This window comes from Schistocerca nitens, chromosome 2, assembly GCF_023898315.1.
Source record: "Schistocerca nitens isolate TAMUIC-IGC-003100 chromosome 2, iqSchNite1.1, whole genome shotgun sequence".
In the NCBI taxonomy this organism is placed as follows: Eukaryota; Metazoa; Arthropoda; class Insecta; order Orthoptera; family Acrididae; genus Schistocerca; species Schistocerca nitens.
The window spans coordinates 1,109,974,458-1,109,995,990 of record NC_064615.1 but is presented as its reverse complement, the minus strand read 5'-3'; the positions used below and the strand labels follow the sequence as shown (position 1 = coordinate 1,109,995,990).

General features: G+C 45.5%; 1 protein-coding gene across 1 annotated transcript in view; it reads right to left on the bottom strand.

Moving 5' to 3' along the window:
* LOC126235576 (dehydrogenase/reductase SDR family member 11-like) overlaps positions 1–21,058 on the bottom strand; it is a 51,034-nt gene extending 29,976 nt beyond the window's left edge. The window contains exon 1 of the mRNA XM_049944293.1: positions 20,927–21,058. Within this exon, the coding sequence (XP_049800250.1) occupies positions 20,927–21,058 (132 nt within the window). The remainder of the gene's footprint in view (positions 1–20,926) is intronic.
* Between the last annotated feature and the right edge of the window lie 475 nt (positions 21,059–21,533).

Below are 21,533 nucleotides of genomic sequence, written 5' to 3'. Positions count from 1 at the left end.
ACGGTCTACCATGTGGCAGTACAGTAACAACAACGAATACCATCTTTCCACTGCAAGACAGAGTCCACTGGACGCTACTGAGGAGCAGTATATATCACATAGTTAAACCGTGTTCCATTCTGCAGTAGTAGTTACCACAGTTAGGGGTCGGAGATCGCTGGAACAGTAGCAAATGCGACGCTCTCACTTCGGGAAGTCCACATGCAGCGCCCCAGGCCAGAAACCGCGCAGCACTGGTTGCCGCCGTGTACTCACGTCTCAGCGACCGCGCCATGTCAGCAGCCTGACTCGGCCCACCAGACAGGAATGCCCAGCTGTGGAGGCGTCTGGGGATGATTGGAATGGCAGGAATTTGGATTTTATCAATACCTCCAGCGCCAACGCTTGTTAGTGATTGATACTGAATCTTCGCAAATATGAACCTAAAATTGGGGGAATAACAATGAATGTGATCATTTAGGCTGCCCAACACATACTGAGTATTAGTTGGCTATCCACCCACCTAGAGGGCGACACGGGTTACCCCAGTTGACTGGTTCATGAGGCTTAGCGATGATTTGCACCTTAATCCAGAAATGCCAATTCATTCTAACCACCGGCTACTTCTGCCAAACACCCAGACTTCAGGCAGAGTCGTCCTAAGAGACCAGCCACATATTTATCAGTGTAATTACAATTAAATATTAAGATGCCATTTGACAATGAACATATTATTGGAAATGACTCCTGTCGACGGCTTTGGCTCTGGAATTATCAATATCTATACCATTCTCATAATTTTCCACATAAAAGCTTACATCCCCTTTATGGCAATTAAAGCAGTGAAATCGAAATTTTCCACTTCAATTCTATACCTCCCTTACAACCAGACTTAGTTACTTTTGTTGGACATGTCGTATCCCGGGCATTCAAATTAAACCCCATCTCTAGTGTAAACTGAAGGTAACTATTTTATTAACTCAAAAATTTAGTTATACACAGCACACATACTCAAAAATAGTCGCCAAAACTGTTGGCACATTTATCCCATTCGTTTCCATCCTCGAAGAAGCTGTCAGATCCAGCCCTGGACCCAGTTATGTTCTTCGTCGTCCGTTGCGAATCGATGTCGGCGAATGGCTTGTTTTAGAGTTCCAAACACATGAAAGTCATGCCGTGAAAGTTCGGGACTGCAAGATGGATGATCCAGCGTTTCCCACGCTGCTGCAATGTCGCCTTCACCGCACCGGCCGTGTGTGGGCAGGCATTATCATGCAGGAGGATAAAAGCCATTGGACAACATGCCTCGCTGGCCGCTGTGGCCGAGCGGTTCTAGGCGCTTCAGTCCTGAACCGCGCTGCTGCTACGGTCGCAGGTTAGAATCCTTCTCTGGCATGGATGTGTGTGATGTCCTTAGGTTAGTTACGTTTAAGTAGTTCTAAGTCTAGGGGACTGATGACCTCAGATGTTAAGTCCCTTAGTGCTTACAGCCATTTGAACCAATAACCTGCTCGTCGTTTCGACTAAATGGTTCGTCCAAGGTTCTATAAAGTGACTCGATAACGCTGCGCATTGATGGTGGTTGCCCTTTCCACGAACTCGACAAGCAGTTGGCTCTTGCGATCACCAAAGGACGTCATGACCTTACCAGAAGTGGTGTGCACGGCCTTTGATTTCTTCGGAGGTGCTCGCTCTGACACTTGCCTTCCGGTTCAAGGTGGTGACACTATGTTTCGTCACCTGTGACAGTACGTGACAGAAATCCGTATTTCTCCTTATGATAACGTTACAGATGACTCAAAGACAGCGACATTCCAGCACTGCGCTGTTTGGCGGTCAGTTGGTGGGGAACCCACTGCGCACAGATTTTTTGAAAGTTCAAGGGTTGATGCATTATGGTGCATTATGGTGCATCGCCCACGCTAATACGCAGTAACCGATAGATCCCGTCCACGGTGATTCTGCGGTTGTCCAAGACTAAAGCATTCACTTCCGCAACCGTTTCCGGTGTGATGACACGACGAGTCTGTCCAGGACGTGCATCGTCTTCCAGTGCCTGGCGCCACTCAAGGAATCGTTTGCGCCGTTCCACAACACTTGAACGACTCAGGCAGTACTCACCTGACACAGCCTTCATCCGTCGATACATTTCGGTAGTGGACGATAACTTGTGTGAGCACCTTCTCTTAGGCGAGCAACCACGCTGGCGCTATGCAACATCAAACGGTGACCATGCGTCAGTCTCTCTGCCAGTAGATAGCGCCACCGTACCCGCAGTTACATAGTCCCACCTTCCGTGTAAGGCAGAGGTAGACGCAATGACCAGGTTTCATTTGAATGCACCTCATATTTCCTCGTTTTCGCCACTTCCATGTCCGCCCCGATAGCTGAGTGGTCAGCGTGATTTCGAGTCTCGGTCCGGCACACAATTTCAGTCTGCCTTCGGCCGGTGAGCGGCGAGGACGTCTTGTTTACGTCCCGTCCGCAGAGTCGCGAGCGCGCCTACTTTGTTTACTTCCTCGCCGCAGCTAATACTCGCGTCCGTTAACACTGAGTCGCCATGGCTCATTCGTACAGAAAAGCTACCATCAAGGTCAGCTTCCAGCCCGACTACGCACGACCACGAGCCTTTGAAGTCGAACGATTCATCCGTGACGAAGTTCAGATACCAACACAGCACATCATCGGTATCCACCTATCCATCACAAGTAGCGTCGTTTACGTCAAGATGGTCGATGACGAGTTATGTCACGCAGTTGTGAACAGATGCGCGAACACTCTCAAGTTCAAACACTCCGATGGTCACACCGGAGAGGTTACTGTTGGCCATGCTGGACTAGGATTAGGCACACTAAGAGTCTTCGAACTGCCTTTCGAAGTACCGCCGGACGTCGTTACCTCAGCTTTCCGCCCTTATGGGACGGTAATTAGCCACGTGGCCGAAAAATGGAACACCTTCGAGACGTACCGGGTCCTCAACGGCGTCCGCCAAGTGAAAATTGAATTAAAGAAACATGTGCCGTCCTACTTAGTCATAGGTGGCTGTCGAGCAATAGTAATGTACGACGGACAACCTCGTACTTGTTCTGGTTGCGGCCAGGAGGGTCATGTGCGCTCGGCGTGTATTCAACGTCGGGTTACACAACTTCCATTGCATGACACAACACCACCTCCTACGCTCACGGCCCTCCCCCTCAATTACGCAGAGGTGACACGATCGGCCGTCATGACAGACGACAACCTCCCCGGAAGACAGAAAGCGTTAGAATGCGCACCTGTCGCCGGTCCTGGATTGACCAACCCCATTATGGTGTCTGCAGAGGTTGAAGAACGCCGCCCATCGACTCCACATGAAGATTCGGACGAGAGAATGGAACTCGACGCTAGGGTTGTACCGACCTCCGCCTTTATACCTGAGGGGGATGCTATACGGGAACCACAAACTCTTTCGGACGCAGAAACCCACGTCCGCAAACAAAGGTCACCGAGAAAACATAAAAAGCGACGTCGCACACCCTCAGACGATTGCCTCCAGCGGACGTCTTCTCCAGTTGACGACCGGACGGCCGACGAAACGACGAGGAAAATGAATGACACGAGATCGCCCTCACCTGTCACTTTGTCTGATTTTGACAAACCCGATTCCGCTCTCTCGGACAAACGAATGGCCAGCACAGCGCCCGCCGTTGGTACACAACCGGAAACAACTGCGGATTCACCCTTAGTCACTCAGCCCACGAGTGTTCTACCGCAGCCACCGTTAACTTACGGACCTTGGGCGGATGACATTGAAGACGATTCTACGCCCCCTGTGGTGGACGAGGAGAGAGTTCTCTCCTCCCACACCTCGGCCCCTCCCGAGTAGCAACAGATGATGGCGCGGACGCGGCCAGCAGATCACAGGCCCCACCTTTTACGGCGACACTGACGGCGGCCCCCACCGCAGGAGACGATCTACAGACCTATCGCTTAACGACCATCAACATTAACACCATTCGGACACGTACGAAGTTGTCGCTGCTCCAAGACATGCTCAATGCAGCAGACGTTGACATTGTCTTTCTCCAAGAAGTCTTCGTCGCCGATTTCCCGGGTATGTATGGTTATACGGCTCATGTGTCCTACGCCTCGCCAACTAACAGTGGGGTCGCAATTCTCCTCAGAGAGGGCCTCGAGGCGGACGAAGTCCGATATCTCCCCGCCGCTAGAGGAATGGCCGTAACGGTGCAAGGCGTCCGGTTTATCAATGTGTACGCCCCTTCCGGAACGAATCGCCGTCGTGACCGATCGCTCTTCTTCGCAGAAGGAATAGCACCGCTTTTTCAGGGCAGGCACGATGACTTGATATTAGAGGGCGATTTCAATTGCACCCAAGCACCTAAAGATCAGCTGCCATTCACCGTGCCCCGAACTTGGGACACTCATCGGCGATCTCCAGCTGGTAGATACGTGGGAACATGTCCGAGGCAATAGACCGGGATACACCCATTTCACGAGTCACTCGTCTAGTCGCATCGATAGGATTTACGTCTCCCGTTCTCTCGCGGCAACGGTGAGTGGCGCGGAGGTGTGGCCAGTAGCCTTTTCTGATCACGAGGCCTGTATATGTGCCGTCACCCTTCGTCGCCAACGGGTGTGGCGCAGCCGACATCCCTGGAAATTAAACCTTGCTCATCTCGCTTCTCCGGATTGTCGACGCGCCATCGAAGACACGTGGAGTTTGTGCGTCCGCCGCCTCCCAACGTATCCTACGTCGATTAGTTGGTGGTTAACCTGCGCCAAGCCGGCCCTACGGCGAACCTTTATTACGTATGGTCGTGAGACTGCTGCTTGGAAGCGGCAGACCCTTGATTTTTATTTCACCGTCCTTCGCGAATGCGCCTCCTTGCCACTCACACCGGAACGACAGTTGACAGTTCAGCGTGCGAAAGCACAGATCGTAGCCCATATGCGCCGACACCTCGAAGGGACGATCATCCGAGCGCGAACACAAGACAGACTCGCAACGGAACGACCCACCATGTACCACGTCATCCGAGAACGTACATTGCGAAGACGGGCGCTGATACATGCCGTCACCACTGAGGACGGCCGTCATCACACCACACAACGCGATATTGCTGCAGCCTTCTTCGACCATTACGCACGACTTTATTCTGCTCTATGTTCCGACCCGACGACGATGATAGAAGTCTCACAACTGGTTTACGGCATTGTCCCACAGAATTTACAAACTGAATTATTGAACGACATTACGGAATACGAAGTTATCGACGCCATCGGTAAAGGAGCGGCGAATAAGTCTCCTGGCCCCGACGGGCTCCCTGTGGAGTTTTATAGAACTTTCCAGTATTTACTGGCTCCCAAGTTAACAGACATCTGTCGGGAGCTTATGTCTCCCGCGGTGCCGCTCCCAGCGACCTTCGTAGAAGGAATAATTATACCGGTTCACAAACCTAAAGGTGGGGCTCGAATACAAGATTACCGCCCGCTAACACTCGTCAACTGCGACATGAAGATATTCACCAGACTATTAGCAAACCGTCTACGACCGACCCTACCTTACGTCATCTCGCCACACCAGACTTCCCTAGGGGGTATCAACAACATCCACACAGCACTGTGTCGATACCGTGACTTAATAGCCCTAGCAAGGGCACGCCACATCCCGGGAGCGCTGACATCACTAGATTTTAGCCGAGTGGATCACGCGTACCTAACGTCCGTTCTCCAGCACATGCAGTACCCACAACAATTCACAGACGTCGTGATGCGCCTCCTCCGAGGGGCGACTTCCAAAGTGCTCGTTAACGGGTGTCTCTCGCAGTCCCTCCCGATCTTCCGCTCCGTGCGTCAAGGCTGCCCCTTGTCGACGTTACTATATGCTCTGGCACTGGAACCGCTCCTCTGTGGCCTCCGTCAACGCCTCACCGGTCTTACCCTACGTGACGTCACATTTCGCTGTACAGCATATGCAGACGACCTGGTTCTCGTGTTCCGCAATCGCGACGATGTCAACAGAGCACTAGAATGGATTACCACGTACTATGTGGCTTCCGGCAGCTGTCTCAACGTCGCCAAATTGGTCGCCATGGCCATAGGAGACGGGTTGACCCCAGCGTGTGTCGAACCCCTGCAGCTTCGTGGCACTATTAAATGTCTCGGAATAGAGTTTCACGACGACATACGGCGGACTGCGGCTCTTAACTACCGCCGCTTATTACAACAAATTCGGGTCCAGATCTTCAACCTTCGTCTGCGGACCCTCGACATTCTACAAAGGACACACTTCGTCAATGTTTACCTCGCCTCACGCCTTCCACACATAGCGCGTGTTCTTCCAATACCGTTACTGATGGCTCGACGTCTATTAGCGGCATTCGGAGCCTACGTCAGTACAGGCATGCTCTTCAAAGTCAGTTATGAGTCACTGACCCTTCCCCCAGAAAGGGGAGGTCTTGGTCTAGTCGATGTCCACGACAGAGCTGTGGCCCTGTATGTCAGCTCACACATCAAGCTGTGGCGCCACCACCCGGAAAGTTTGACAGGTTTGCTGTTGGAGTCCTTAGCTCCACCCTCCCTTATGCCCCCACTGACGACGCAAGACATACCCCCACCCTTCTACTACTTCGGGAACTTTTACATTGAACACAGCTATGTCCGTATCGCAGTACCACCGACGAAACAGGCGTCGGCACGGGATGTATATCATGTCCTACAGCAGAGGCGCCCACCAAACATCGTGGAGACCAAAAGCCCTCAGGTTAATTGTAAGGTGGTGTGGAAGACGATTCACACGGTTCCACTGGACACTGCCGTCCGCTCCACATGGTACATCACAGTCAATGGTAAACAGATCACCCGATCACGCCTCCACAAGATAAACATGACGGAATCGCCTCTCTGCGTAGACTGCGGGATACCAGACACGGACGAACACCGTCTCACATGTGGCGCGGCAGCAGACGTATGGCGCTTGGTGCGACAAATTTTGTCGTATTTTCTACGAGTGACTCCGGAACACATTACACCTCGGTTTCTACTATTTCCGGATCAACAGTATTTCCCGCGCGCCAAGACCAACGCTGTCACGTGGATCCGTGCGTATGCGGTACACTACTTATTTCACGATGGACCTAAAGATGTACTCGACTTTTGGAACTACCTACAAGAACGTCATTGCAAGATCGTACGGAACCCAAAATACAGACAGTATTTTTCTAATTACTTAGGGAGTGCCCTACGCGACCCTCCACGCAGCTGGATCATCAACAGGTAGGAGAAGACACCCATTGAGTGAGCTGACAAGACTAAGTTCGATTCTCGGTGGAATAACATACGTGAAGACGTACCTGGATGATGAAGCGTAAGGAGAGTAGCGACACACCCTTCTGCATCCTGTATGAAGCACTTTTTTTTCGTTTTCCCCATATACATTACCTCGCTATAAGAACGTGCCGAGATATTGTTTTCTTTTTCTCAGAGCACGGTGCGGTGCTAGATACATTTATTTTTGCTGTGGTACAAAGTAAAACCACATTAAGAATGTATTAAAAACAGTAAATAAAAATAAATAAATAATAATTCCCACAAAAGATTTCCCCTTCCCATCCCTGATTCCTTGATTCCTTGACGGACGAGGGGGACACTGTGACCAGGCCTCGGGTTACGACCCCTGATCGCTCTGCCTTCCCCGCCCTCCCTCACCTTCTATTTTTTTTAAAAAAAGGGGTAGCGTCTTTGATTAAAAAAAATAAAAAAAAGATAGCTGAGTGGTCAGCGTGACGGCTTGCCGTTCTACGGGCTTGGGTTCGATTCTCGTCTGGGTCGGAGATTTTCTCCGCTCAGGGATTTCGTGTTGTGTTGTCTTCATCATCATTTTATCCCCAACCGCCACACAGGTCGCCCAATGTGGCGTCGAATGTAATGAGACCTGCACCAAGGCGACTGGACCTGCTACGCAAGGGGCCTCCCGATCAATGACACCAAACGCTGATTTCAATTTGCCACTTCCATGAAACCGTTTCATACTTTTGTTACTTGTAAATCAAGCCAGCATAATGGCGTCGTATGTATTCGGACCGTCATCTTGGAGTTCGTGTTAGTGTATTTGAACCTTATATCATGTTTAAACACATAACCATAGTAGATCTAACATCCAAATCTTACATATTTCTCGTCTAAGACATCATTGCGAGCGCTATATACTACAGTACGTCCATTCGGGGTTAATTTTGAAGGGCCAAGTAAACCGGTAGAGAAATGTTTACATGTGTTGTTGTTGTTGTGGTCTTCAGTCCTGAGACTGGTTTGATGCAGCTCTCCATGCTACTCTGTCCTGTGCAAGCTTCTTCATCTCCCAGTAACTACTGCAGCCTACATCCTTCTGAATCTGCTTAGTGTATTCATCTCTTGGTCTCCCTCTACAATGTTTACCTTCCACGCTGCCCTCCAATGCTAAATTTGTGATCCCTTGATGCCTCAGAACATGTCCTAACAACCGATCCCTCCTTCTAGTCAAGTTGTGCCACAAACTTCTCGTCTCCCCAATCCTATTCAGTACCTCCTCATTAGTTATGTGATCTACCCATCTAATCTTCAGCATTCTTCTGTAGCACCACATTTCAAAAGCTTCTATTCTCTCCTTATCCAAAATATTTATCGTCCATGTTTCACTTCCATACAAGGCTACGCTCCATACAAATACTTTCAGAAACGACTTCCTGACACTTCAATCTATACTCGATGTTAACAAATTTCTCCTCTTCAGAAACGCTTTCCTTGCCATTGCCAGTCTACATTTTATATCCTCTCTACTTCGACCATCATCAGTTATTTTGCTCCCCAAATAGCAAAACTCTTTTACTACTTTAAGTGTCTCATTTCCAAATTTAATTCCCTCAGCATCACCCGACTTAATTCGATTCCATTCCATTATCCTCGTTTTGCTTTTCTTGATGTTCCTCTTATATTATCCTTTCAAGACACTATCCATTCCGTTCAACTGCTCTTCCTAGTCCTTTGCTGTCTCTGACAGCATTACAATGTCATCAGCGAACCTCAAAGTTTTTATTTCTTCTCCATGGATTTTAATACCTACTCCAAATTTTTCTTTAGTTTCCTTCACTGCTTGCTCAATATACAGATTGAATAACATCGGGGAGAGGCTACAACACTGTCTCACTCCCTTCCCAACCACTGCTTCCCTTTCGTGTCCCTCGACTCTTGTAACTGCCATCTATTTTCTGTACAAAGTGTAAATAGCCTTTCACTCCATGGATTTTACCCCCGCCACGTTCAGAATTTGAAAGAGAGTATGCCAGTCAGCGTCGTCAAAAGCTTACTTTAAGTCTACAAATGCTAGAAACGTAGATTTGCCTTTCCTTAATCTAGCTTCTAAGATAAGTCGTAGGGTCAGTATTGCCTCACGTGTTCCAATATTTCTACGGAATCCAAACTGATCTTCCCCGAGGTCGGAAAAGTGTTTGGTATCGGCTCCAAGCACAATTTCTCTTGGTAAACACTGCACCTGTTTAACATTTTGGAGGCGGTACACCCCGAGGCAGGTCCGATGCAGCTGGCAAAAATTAGTTTGTTGAGAAGAAAAAAGAATCCAGCGTCCAGTATGCTTCGTATAATTTCAACCTTGATCGAAGTAATGGTATTCTCGCACATGTAACAAACAAAATCTTTGTATGACGCTGTAACAGGTGCTTTTTTTTTTCGAAACAAACTTATTTTTGCAGGCTAAATCAGGTCCGTCTCGAGGTGTTCCGCCTCCAAAATTTTAAACTGGTACGGTTTTTAGCAATAGGAAATTAAATTCCGAAAAGTTTCCGATAACATTATGGTATGCAAACGTTTCTCTACCCGTTTACTCGACTCTTGAAAATTAACGCCGAATGGACGTACTCTAGTACAATTCTCTCACAGTGATGTCTTAGGCAAGAAATTTGTATGACCTTGGTGTTAGGTGTACGATAGTTATGCGTTTAAACATGATATAAAGCTGAAATCCACTACCACGAACTCTAACATGGCGGTCCGAATGTGTAAGACGCCACTGAGATAGATGGATATACAAGTATAAAAAATACGAAAGGGTTTCGCGGAAGTGGTGAAATCTAGAAAATAAAAAAGTTGTGGAAGCTTTTTAATTGTAATTACATCCTTTATTCCTTGCAGATATGTGATAATGACAATATGGCGTGGGGCGGTGGGAGGGGAGAGGGAGTCTGCTATTGGGCAGAACGACGCCCAACTGGTGCGAGTGTGGACATATAACTTTTTCTGTCGCTATACACTTATAAATGATAGTGCTGCTTGAACGTAAAGTTACTGTAGCTTATATTCCAACATATCACCAGACGTTTGTGGGAAGTGCTCAGACTACTATTCACGTAAGAATATTACATATGTGTAGTTGTAAGGGGAGGATTGATTTGACATCGGTAATTGTAATTTCAATGCACTGAAGAGTATAGCCGACATAGGGAGATGATTGACTTAATTCGTAAACAGCTACACAGTACAGCAACGCTGGGGTTCAACTGGATCTGCTATAGTGTACAAACAGGGCGGGCAATATAGCTGTAGCAAAATGGATCGCAGAACGTCCTCTCATTAGCTCCCCTATGCAGATTCTGACATGTTCTTTGTGGCACTATCGACTGTGACGTTTATTACAGTACACGAACACATACTGGTGATGCCTTTCTAACCCTTTTGTCACACTTTTGATCATCACATATTGCCGGAGGCCTGTGTTTTACAGCACTTGTTTGAGAGAGTCGTGGAGGAGATGCAGCACTTACCAGAAGGGCTGAATGAAAATACCTACAGTCCATTCTCGACCCGCACTGGCTAGGACACTTCAAATCAAGTAAGTTTCTAAAAATGAGGAGAATCGAGACACCTAGCCTTTGTGTGTGGACATAATTTTTCATTCCACCGATTGGTGTAAGGGGCAGGAAAGGTTTTATGTGGAAAATTATGTCCACCCATAACAATGGTATAGATATGGAAATTTCCAGAGCCCAAGCCGTCAACAGAAGTCATTTCCAATACTTTGTTCATTGGCAAATGTCATCAGACTGGTACGATGATCGTAATATTTAATTGTAATTACACTGATAAATATGTGGTTGGTTTCCTAGGAGGACTTTGCTTGATGTCCAGGTGTTTGGCAGAGGTAGCCAGTGACGGGAACGAAATGACATTCCTGGATTAAGGCGCAAGCCGTCGCTAAGCCTCTGAAACCAGTCAGGCGAGATAAAATCATGCCGCCCTCTAGGCGGGTGAAGAGCGAACTAATACTAATACTAATGTGTTGGGCAGCCTTTGTGATCATATTCATTGTGGGTATTCACCGATTTTGACGTGGATATTTGAGAAAATTCAGTATCAATCACTGACAAATGTTGGCACTAGAGATATTGATAAAATCCAAATTCCTACCATTCCACTCGTCCCTAGACGCCTCCACATCTGGACATTCCTGTCTGGAATGCCAGGTCTGGCTGCAGACATGGATCGATCGCTGAGACACGAGTACACGGCGGCAATCAGTGGTGCGTGAGTCTCTGGCCTGCTGGGGCACTGCGTGTGGACATCCGGACATGAGCGCTTCGAATTAACGCGTGTTTCAGCGATCTCCGACATCTAACAGTGACAACTGTCACTACAATATAGAACGTGGCTTAACTATGTGTAATATAATGCTTCTCAATAGCGTCCAGTGACTCCAGCTTCTGGTGTCTCACCTGGGGGGGGGGGGGGGCTGGTTATCTCTTCTAACAACATCCCAAATTTTAGTAGGATGTTGACACATTTGTTCCCTCCCTAGTTACAAGCCCACTCCAGTGTGCAGACACGGTTCTAATATGACGTAATGTTTAAGCACACACTCTCCTGAAGTGTTACATTGATTCCAAGATCAATTATTCAGGCTGTGGGTAAGTCATTTTTCTACAATATTCTTTTTTCCAGGCTTTCTGGTTCTACAAGAAGGCATGCAGGAGTTCTATGAAGTGTGGAATCTATGATAGAAGTACAGGTTTGTAGGAGGGGCGTGAGTTGCGACCTGCGACTGAATAGCTCAGTTAGTAGAGCACTTACCAGTGTAGCACGAAGGTTCTTGGTTCGAGTACTAGTCTGGTACAAAGCATTAATAGCCAGGGCGTTTCAGATCAGAACTTACTCTGTTGCAGACTAAAATTCTTTCTGGACGTCAGGAAGACATTGCAAAAATAGTTCCCTGTCCTCAAATTGAACGCTGAAACTGCTTGGATGTGTGTGTGTGTGGGGGGGGGGGGGGGGCGATATGGACGGCTGCTACTCGCTATCCATGAGGTTCAGAATTGCATGCATGCATATCCGGAAGGACAGTGTATCCTCCTTCTTATCACGACAGGCACTGCAATATCAAATTTATCTGCCAATGCTGGACAGCGACATTCAATTAAACTTTCCTCCCCTGCACGGGAATTACATAATGTGTGTACGAGTACAGGTTCTGTTGCAGGAACGAAGACATACGGAAGTTTAGGTCAGGCCATGAGTCCTTCACGGATAGCCAAAGCGATTAACGTGAATGCTCATGTAAAGCTGGAAGTAATGGTTCGAATGTCGGGTCGGCACAAATTTTCACTGTCATCATTCCCTTATTAAGCTGATGTTTCTTCGCACTCGCAAATTCGAATAAATTTTGTGTGTTTCATAACACAATGCCTGACATGCATGTATGTCCGGAAACACATTGCATCGTTCTTCTTATCAACACAGGCACTGCAATATCGTAAAACTGGAAAGGAAGTTACTCATCTAGGCTGAGGCACAAATTTCTTGTCACAATCAATAGCTACAGCCCTGTGCTGATAGATAACACCTTTCATCGTAAACAAGAACCGAAAATTCAACCCCTGTTCTATTCGCTCTGGTGCTCTTTGCATTGACTGCAGGAGCGGTGTACAGTACCATAGCTAGGACAGGTAAAGTGGGATGTAAAAAATTACTTGTCCTTAGTATGATAAGTTCTATATTGGCCAGTCAGGCAGAGGGGTAGCAATCAAGTAGCTTGGCTGGCAGAACATGAAATCAACAGGAGGTCGCAGAATGATGACCCCACATTCGCTGAGCATGTACTGCGAAGACCCCAGCTACCAGTTAGTGTCACATGTCACTTAGCAGACTAACACAAATTCACCTCCATACGTTAGCAGATCTTGACGAGGCCTGGAGAAAATTCTGGCAGTGCATAAAATTAGTAACTGAGTCAAAGGCTTCTATCCAGTAACTCATCGAAAAGTCCAGTCTGGTGTGACAACAGAAGACAGCAATAGGAACAGTAATTTTAAATTTCGCGTTTAAAAAATCATTCACGTAGGAATATAGTACAGACATCGTCGTTTGACCGCCACACATACCCCAGTACGAGAAACATAGTTATAGTCATCTCTGATATAGAGAAGCATCTGAAAAAGCTGAAAAGAAATCAGTCGCCGGGTCCGTATGGAATGCAGTATTCGGTGTTACGGGGAGTACTCTTTGGCACTGAACCCGTTACCTAGCTTGCATAATCTCCGGCTCAGAGTGAAGTCTCAACTGAGTGGAAAAAAGCGCAGGTGACTCGTGCGTGTAAGAGGAGTATATGAACGGATCCCTAACGCTATCGAGTAAAATAATAAATCTCCTTTGGACACAAAAGTTTGTCCGCAAATCAGCACAGATTTAGAATGCACCGCTCGTGAAAAATGCTTGTCCTTTTCTTGTATGAAAACCTGCGAACCATTGTTGAAGGGCAACAGGCAAATTCAATTTTTTTAGATTTCCAGAATGAATTCCACACATTGCCACACAGCACTCTATTGTGGTTTAAAGAAGGTCCTACCATACGGAACAGTACGTAGTTCGTTGTTCCAGAGTGCAAATGAGACGAGGTTATTATCTCGAGTATGCCAGGGACGAGTGATGAAACCTGTCTTATTCTCTATATATGGATAAACGATGTGATGGGTAAGGCAACGGTTTTCTGACTATACTGCAGTGTAATGGACAGTGTTTTCGTAGAGTGTGTTAGAGGCTACAGGATGAGTCGGAGATAATTTCAATTTGGTATGATGAATGACAGCTTGATGCAAATGTAGAAAGGTGTCAGTTAATGCGGATGAGTAGGAAAAACACTCCTGTACTGTTCGGTACATTGGTGGTGTTGTGCTGATGGACACAGACATGACGATTATATGGGCTGTAACAGGTGTAGTTGCGGATATTGTTACACATGGGACCTTGAAGTGTACACACATCAGCGTGCTGGTTGTTGTTTCTCTGCGTGTAACAGTCTTCCCGCAAACACATCAGAAGCTTTACGACCTGAGGCTTTCTGCATGACAATGCTGCACCACTAAGACGACTATGCCTGTCAGTATGCACTAAGCGTTTTGCGTCCACACGTCCACGCCTCACACCTGACCTGCTGCCCGGGGGAAAGACGGTCATTCAGTGCTTTCTCTTGCCTTATGTACTTGGAGGTACTAACCAACTAAAAGATATATGACTTGTACTGACTATGACTTTTAGTCTGCAGTGACATAAATAAAGAAGTAATATTGTTCAGTATGCTGTCCTCAGCAACCAGTAGAAATATCTGATCTTACTTAAAGCAAGTCCCTCTAACTAAGGGCTCACCTTCAGAGGACGTCATGTTTCCAAATAGAGAAGGAATTAGTATATTTCATCAAAATATAAGAGGTATTAGAGACAAAGTTAGCGAACTGCTTGTAGATTATTGGTGTATCGGAGCTCCACTTAAATAATTTCACACTTTGCAATATTTTCTTTCTCTGTGAGGTACTGGATGAGTTAAACAAAAGGTTTCGAACGCTAGGCATATTTTTTTGATTTAACTAAGGCGTTTGATTGTGTTGATCACAAAATATTGCTGCAGACGTTGGCCCATTACGTTATATTGGGAGTAGCTCACACTTGTTTCACCTCTTACTTTAGCAATAAACAGCAAAAGATTATTATTCACAGTGTTGAGAATGGCTGTGATGTGGGGTTTGAGTGGGGTACAGTCAAGTGGGGGGTGCCCCAGCGATCAGTGTTGGGGCCACTCCTATTCCTTATTTATATAAATGATATGCCCTCTGGCATTAGGGGTAACTCTAAAACATTTCTGTTTGCTGATGACACTAGCTTGGTAGTAAAGTATGTTATGTGCAACATTGGCTCGGTTTCATATAGTGCAGTCCATGACCTAGGTTCATGGCTTGTAGAAAATAAGCTAACGCTATATCACAGTAAGACTCAGTTTTTACTGTTTCTAACACACAATTCAACAAAACCCGACGTTTTAATTTCACAGAATGGGCATATGATTAGTGAAACTGGGCAGTTCAGATTTCTAGGTGTTCAGATAGATAGTACACTGTGATGGAAAGCCCACGTTCAGGATCTTGTTCAGAGACTTAATACTGCCATTTTTACTATTCGAACGGTATCTGAAGTGAGTGATCGTTCGACAAGAAAATTAGTCTACTTTGCTTATATTCATTTGCTTATGTCGTATGGTATTATATTTTGGGGTAACTCTTCCCATTCTAAAATGATATTTTTGGCTCAGAAACGGGGAGTTCGGGCAATAAGTGGTGTAAGTTCACGATCCCCTTGTCGACCCCTGATCACGATATATATATATATATATATATATATATATATATATATATATATATATATATATATATATATATATATATATATTAGCTTATTCTCAAGAATAAGCAACTTTCACTTAGTTAATACATGTCAGAAATCAAACCTGCATTTGGATCGGACTTCCTTGACTCCTGTGCAGAAAGGTGTGCAGTATACTGCTGCATCCATTTTCAATAAGCTACCACTCGAATTAAAAAATCTTTGCATTAATACACGCGCATTCAAATCAAAACTAAAGAGTTTCCTCATGGGTCACCCCTTCTACTCTGTCGAGGAATTCCTTTAAAAATTAAACTCATTCTGGTTGAATTGTTGATCGCGTCTACTTTAACTTATGGGCTGACATTTTTCTGGTTCATAAAGTTTTGACTTTTATCTGTTATTACCTCTATGTTGTAATTTCAAGTACTGACACGTTCCATGACCTTGGTCCTATGGAACTTGACGTGTAAATAAAAATAAAATTGTTGTGGCGTAACAAGCTAGCTACGCCACACTGAGAAGGGAGCCGAAAGGCACGCGTACACACACGCCGACTGGCGTCAAGTCTGGAACAGGATACGTTATGACTGCTATAAAGAAAATACGTATCTTTGGAATATACTTAACTTTTAATGCTTCCTTTTGGTACATCTCTCTTGACTATACAAATGAGACTCGTAAGATACATGCACTGTGACAATTGGCGCCTTGCTAAGTCGTAGCCATTAACTTAGCTGAAGGCTATTCTAACTGTCTCTCGGCAAATGAGAGCAAAGGCTTCGTCAGTATAGTCGCTAGCAACGTCGTCGTACAACTGGGGCGAGTTCTCTTACGTCTCTCGAGACCTGCCGTGTGATGGCGCTCGGTCTGCGATCACACAGTGGCGACACGCGGGTCCGACATGTACTAATGGACCGCGGCCGATTTAAGCTACCACCTAGCAAGTGTGGTGTCTGGCGGTGACACCACAAAAATAAATTACACCCGTTACGCTCTATATGTCTACGTGTAACATTGCAAAGCTACATGAAATGAAAGGTGCAAGTAGTGTCGGCAGTAGGGAAGGTGAATTATCGATTTAAATTTATTGGAAGAATTCTGATGAAACTTTGGCTCAGATATGGAGGAGACCGCGAATAGAACACTTGTGCGACCCATTCTTGAGTAGTGCTCCAGTAATTTGGGTCTCCAAAAGTTCGGATTAAAGGAAGATGTCGGAGCAACTCAAAGACGGTCTGCGTGATTTGTTACTACAGGCTCGAGCAACACGCGGGCATCACCAAGATGCTTCGTGAAAGAAAATGAGAATCCACGGAGGTCGACGCTGTCATTCCGGTAATGAAAATCTGGACTCTATTGAAGGATTTCGCTAGTGTGAATATAGAAGCCAAACGCAACATTAAGGTAAGTCTTGGTTTGTTTGCTTGCCGACGTTAGATAGTGTGTTTTGAATCTCTGAGAACATGACAAGTTCAAACAATAGTGCTTACAGTGTTCCAGTCCTACAGTCGGACTCACTTGTTAGCAGCAAGAACTGTTAATACATTTTGGAAGAAACAACATCCTGTTTGTGGAGACGGTGACGAGCACTTGTCCATCAAATGCCGCTCATATACATTGTTATAGCACATTAATAAGCTCACAGGTAAACCAAATGAAAAAAATAGCACTTGTTTCAGGTCTTACTGTAACCTTTCGTATTGTCCATAGCAGCATTGGTGATGCACAAGTGGTCGAGGGGTATCGTCTTTGATTATTGATTTGATTGACGTCTTCGGTCCCAAGTTCGAAACACGAAACTACTTAAATATTGATTAATAACCATCATAGGCGGGCGAAGACTTCCGACATAAGAATCACCCTCTTTCTGCCAACGGCCTTGTCAAAGAGGGCGATGGAGCGGACGGAGGTTAAGGCCACTCTCTTGTCCTCGGTTTAGGAAACTGCCCCTAAGGGCGGAAGAAACAACAATATCAAACGTCCAAGGTCATGGAACGTGTCAGTACATGAAATTACAATATAAAAGTAATAACAGATAAAGATAAAATGTTTATGAACCAGAAAAAAGTCAGTCCATAAGTTTAAGTAAACGCAATCAACAATGCAGAAGGCAATGGAAATCACTGCATTAAAGACACATAACGTGTATCCAGAAGATATGTAGCCTGTAACTGAAAAATTTTCATGATGATCTCTCCATTGACAAAAGATTCCGGAACAGTCCCCCATTCGAATCTCTGGGAGTGGACTGCCAAAGGGGAGGTGACCATGAGAAAAAGGTTAAATAACCAACGAAAGGATAGCGTCCTACGAGTCAGGACGTGGGTTTGTCAGGAGCCTGAACGTGGTCGGGAAGCTAGAAAATCTGAGGAGAGAAATTCTAAGGCTCACTATAGACATAGTAGAGTTCAGTGAAGAGAAATGGAAAGAAGACTAGGATTTATGATTAGATGAGTATAGGGTAATATCGACAGCAGCGACAAATGGTGAAACGGGAGTAGGATTCATTTCAAATTGAACGAAGGGAAGAGAGTGTGTTACTGTGAACATTTCCCTGATAGAGTTGTTTGTATGAGAATCGACAGCAAACCAACACCAACGATAGTTCAGGTATAAATGCCGACGTCGCAGACTGAATATTAAGAGACAGAGAAAGTATATAAGGATATTGAGCGGGTAATACAGTATGAATAGGGAGATGAAAATATAATAGTAATCGGGGACTGGAATACAGTTCTAAGGGAAGGAGAATAAGGGCGCGGGACAAGGAATGAGAGACTAGAAAGATTGATTTAGTTCTGTTATAAGTTTCAGCTAGTAATAGTGAATACTCTGTTCAAGAATCACAAGAGGTGGAAGTTTTCTTGGAGAAGTCTGAGTGATACGGGAATATTCAGTTCGATTAAATCACAGACATGCAGAGATTCTGAAATCAGATACTCGATTGAGTATCAGAATGCAGTAGTGATCAAGAGTAGGCTGAAGTGTAAGAGATTAGTCAGGAAGAATCAATAAGCAAAGAAGTGAGATACGAGAGTAATGGGGAATGACAAGATACGCTAAGTTCTCTATGGCTGTAGATACAACAATAAGGAATAGCTCAGTAGGCAGTACAGTTGACGAGCAATGGACATCTCTAATAAGAGCAATGATAGAAGTTGGATAGAAAAACATTGGTTCAAATGAAATAACTCCGAAAAAACACTACTTCAGTTGATCGGTGAAAGAAAGAAGTACAGGAGTGTTCAGGGAAATTCAGGAATAAAGAAATACAAGTTGCAGAGGAATGAAACAAATAGGAAGTGCAGTGTGCAGGGAAATTCAGGAAATACAAATTGCTGAGGAATGAAGCTAAGACGAAATGGCTGCATGAAAAACGTGAATAAATCGAAAAAGAAATGATGGTCGGAAGGACTGAGGCAGCAGGAAAATCAAAACAGCCTACGGTGAAATTAATAGCAAGAGTGGTAAGATTGAGAGTGCAACGGGAATTCCACTGTTAAATGCAGACGAGTGAGAAGATAGTTGGAAAGAGTACATTGAAGGCCTCTATGAAGGGGAGGGTATATCTGCTGTGGTAGAAAATGAAACACCAGTGGATTTAGAAGAGATTAAAATCAGAATTCACGAGAGCTTTGGAGGACTTAAGATCAAATAAGGTGGAACGGATAGATAACATTCCAAGAGAATTTCTAAAATCCTTGGCGGATCTGGCAACAAAACGACTATTCAGGTTGGTGTGTAGAATGTATGAGTAGTCTGACGACATACCATTTGACTTTCGGAAGAATATCATCCACACAGTTCCGAAGACTGCAAGAGCTGCCAAGTGCGAGAATTATCGCACAATCAGCTTAACAGCTCATGGCTTTAGAAAAAGGTAAAGGCACCATACAGGCAATCCTGACATGTCGGTTGAAAATGGATGCAAGACTAAAGAAAAATCAAGATACGTTCATAGGATTTGTCGACCTGGAAAAAGCGTTCGAGAATATAAAATGGTGCAAGATGTTCGAAATTCTGAGAAAAATAGGGGTAAGCTATAGGGAGGGGCGGTTAATATACAATACGTACAAGATCCAGGAGGGAATAATAACAGTGGACGTCCAAGAACGAAGTGCTCGTATTAAAAAGGGTGTAAGACAAGGCTGTAGCCTTTCACCCCTACTCTTCAATCTGTACATCGAGGAAGCAATGATGGAAATAAAAGAAAGGTTCAGGAGTGGAATTAAAACACAAGGTGAAAGGATATCAATGACAAGATTTGCTGATGACATTGCTATCCTGAGTGAAAGTGAAGATGAACTACATGATCTTCTGAACTGAATTAATAGTGTAATTAGTACAGAATATGGTTTGAGAGTAAATCGTAGAAAGACGAATGTAATGAGAAGTAGCAGAAATGAGAACAGCGAGAAAGCTAACATGAGGACCTATGGTCACGAAGCAGATGAAGTTAATGGATTCCTCTTCCAAGGCAACAACATAACTAGTGTCGGACGGGGCAAGGTGGACATCAAAAGCAGACTAGCACCGGTAAAAAGGGCCTTAATCTGTTGAAGGAATTTCTCAGAAAGTACATTTGGAGCACAACATTGTGTGGTAGCGAAGCATGGGATGTGGGAAACCCGGAACCGAAGAGAATCGAAGCATTTGAGATGTGGAGGTACGGATGAATGTTGAAAATTAGGTTAAATGGTAAGGTAATGAAGACGAATTTTTGCACAGAATCGGAGAGGAAAGGGATATGTGGAAAACTTTCACATGCAGAAGGGACAGGACGATAGGACATTAGTTTAAGACATCAGAGAATGACTTCCGTGGTACCAGACGGAGATGTAGAGGAGACAAACTGCAAAGGAGGACAGAGATTGGAATACATTCAGAAAATAATTGGGGACGTAGGTTGTAAGTGCTACTCTGAGATGAAGAGTTTGGCACAGGAGAGGAATTCGTGGCGGGCCGCATCAAACCAGTCAGAAGACTGATGACCCAAAAAAAGTAGCATTTGAGGATGACCTATGAAGGCTGAAACCCAGTTACGATTGTGTCATAAAAAAGTGACTGAGCTAAAAATAGAAAAAAGTAATACCTTACTCTTAATACATCACATTCATTTCTCTATGGCACTGAAACCCACGCTATTTCTGTTTAGGTTAGCTAAATAACACTTCGAACAGAAATACTGGCACAGTTTTCGAACCTGTCCGATTTTCAGATGCTGTACCGAGGCTGGTGGTTAGTTAACTACCTGGACCCTGTCGATCCTCTTGTCGAGGCCGACGACCTCGAGCCCCCTCCTGAGCAGCGCCCGCGCGGTGGCGGCGCCGATGCCGGAGTTGGCGCCCGTCACCAGGGCGACGCGACCTGCGTACCGCTCCATCCTGACAGCAAGTGGCGCGCCTCAGCGGCTGTTCGCCTCCAGAGGACAGGCGGCCCGCGTAGCTCCGGCAAGGGCAGCCCTTTATCGCCATATCACAGTCCATATTCCTCTCCGCTGGCGCGCAAACAGATCTGTGTGTCCGATGGACGACTTCAGTGGAACGCTACGGACAGACGCATTTGTGTCCTTTAGGCTTCATCTGTAACTTTGTTTCATTCATAACGACAATCGGTTGACCGCAGTTGTATGTAAATAAATAAATAGCAGCATTTGTTCCAAACAAATTGTTTTCTGACGACGGTTTTGTAAAGCTACATAACGTCGGTGCAGTAAGCTCCACATTCGAAATAAAGGTATCGTTCTACGAGGGGCGTTCAATAATTAATGTAACACATTTTTTACTCTGTCCGTTTCTGTTGAAAACATGAAGACTTTGCTGGGGGACATCGTGGAATACCCCGCTTCAGCTTCTGTA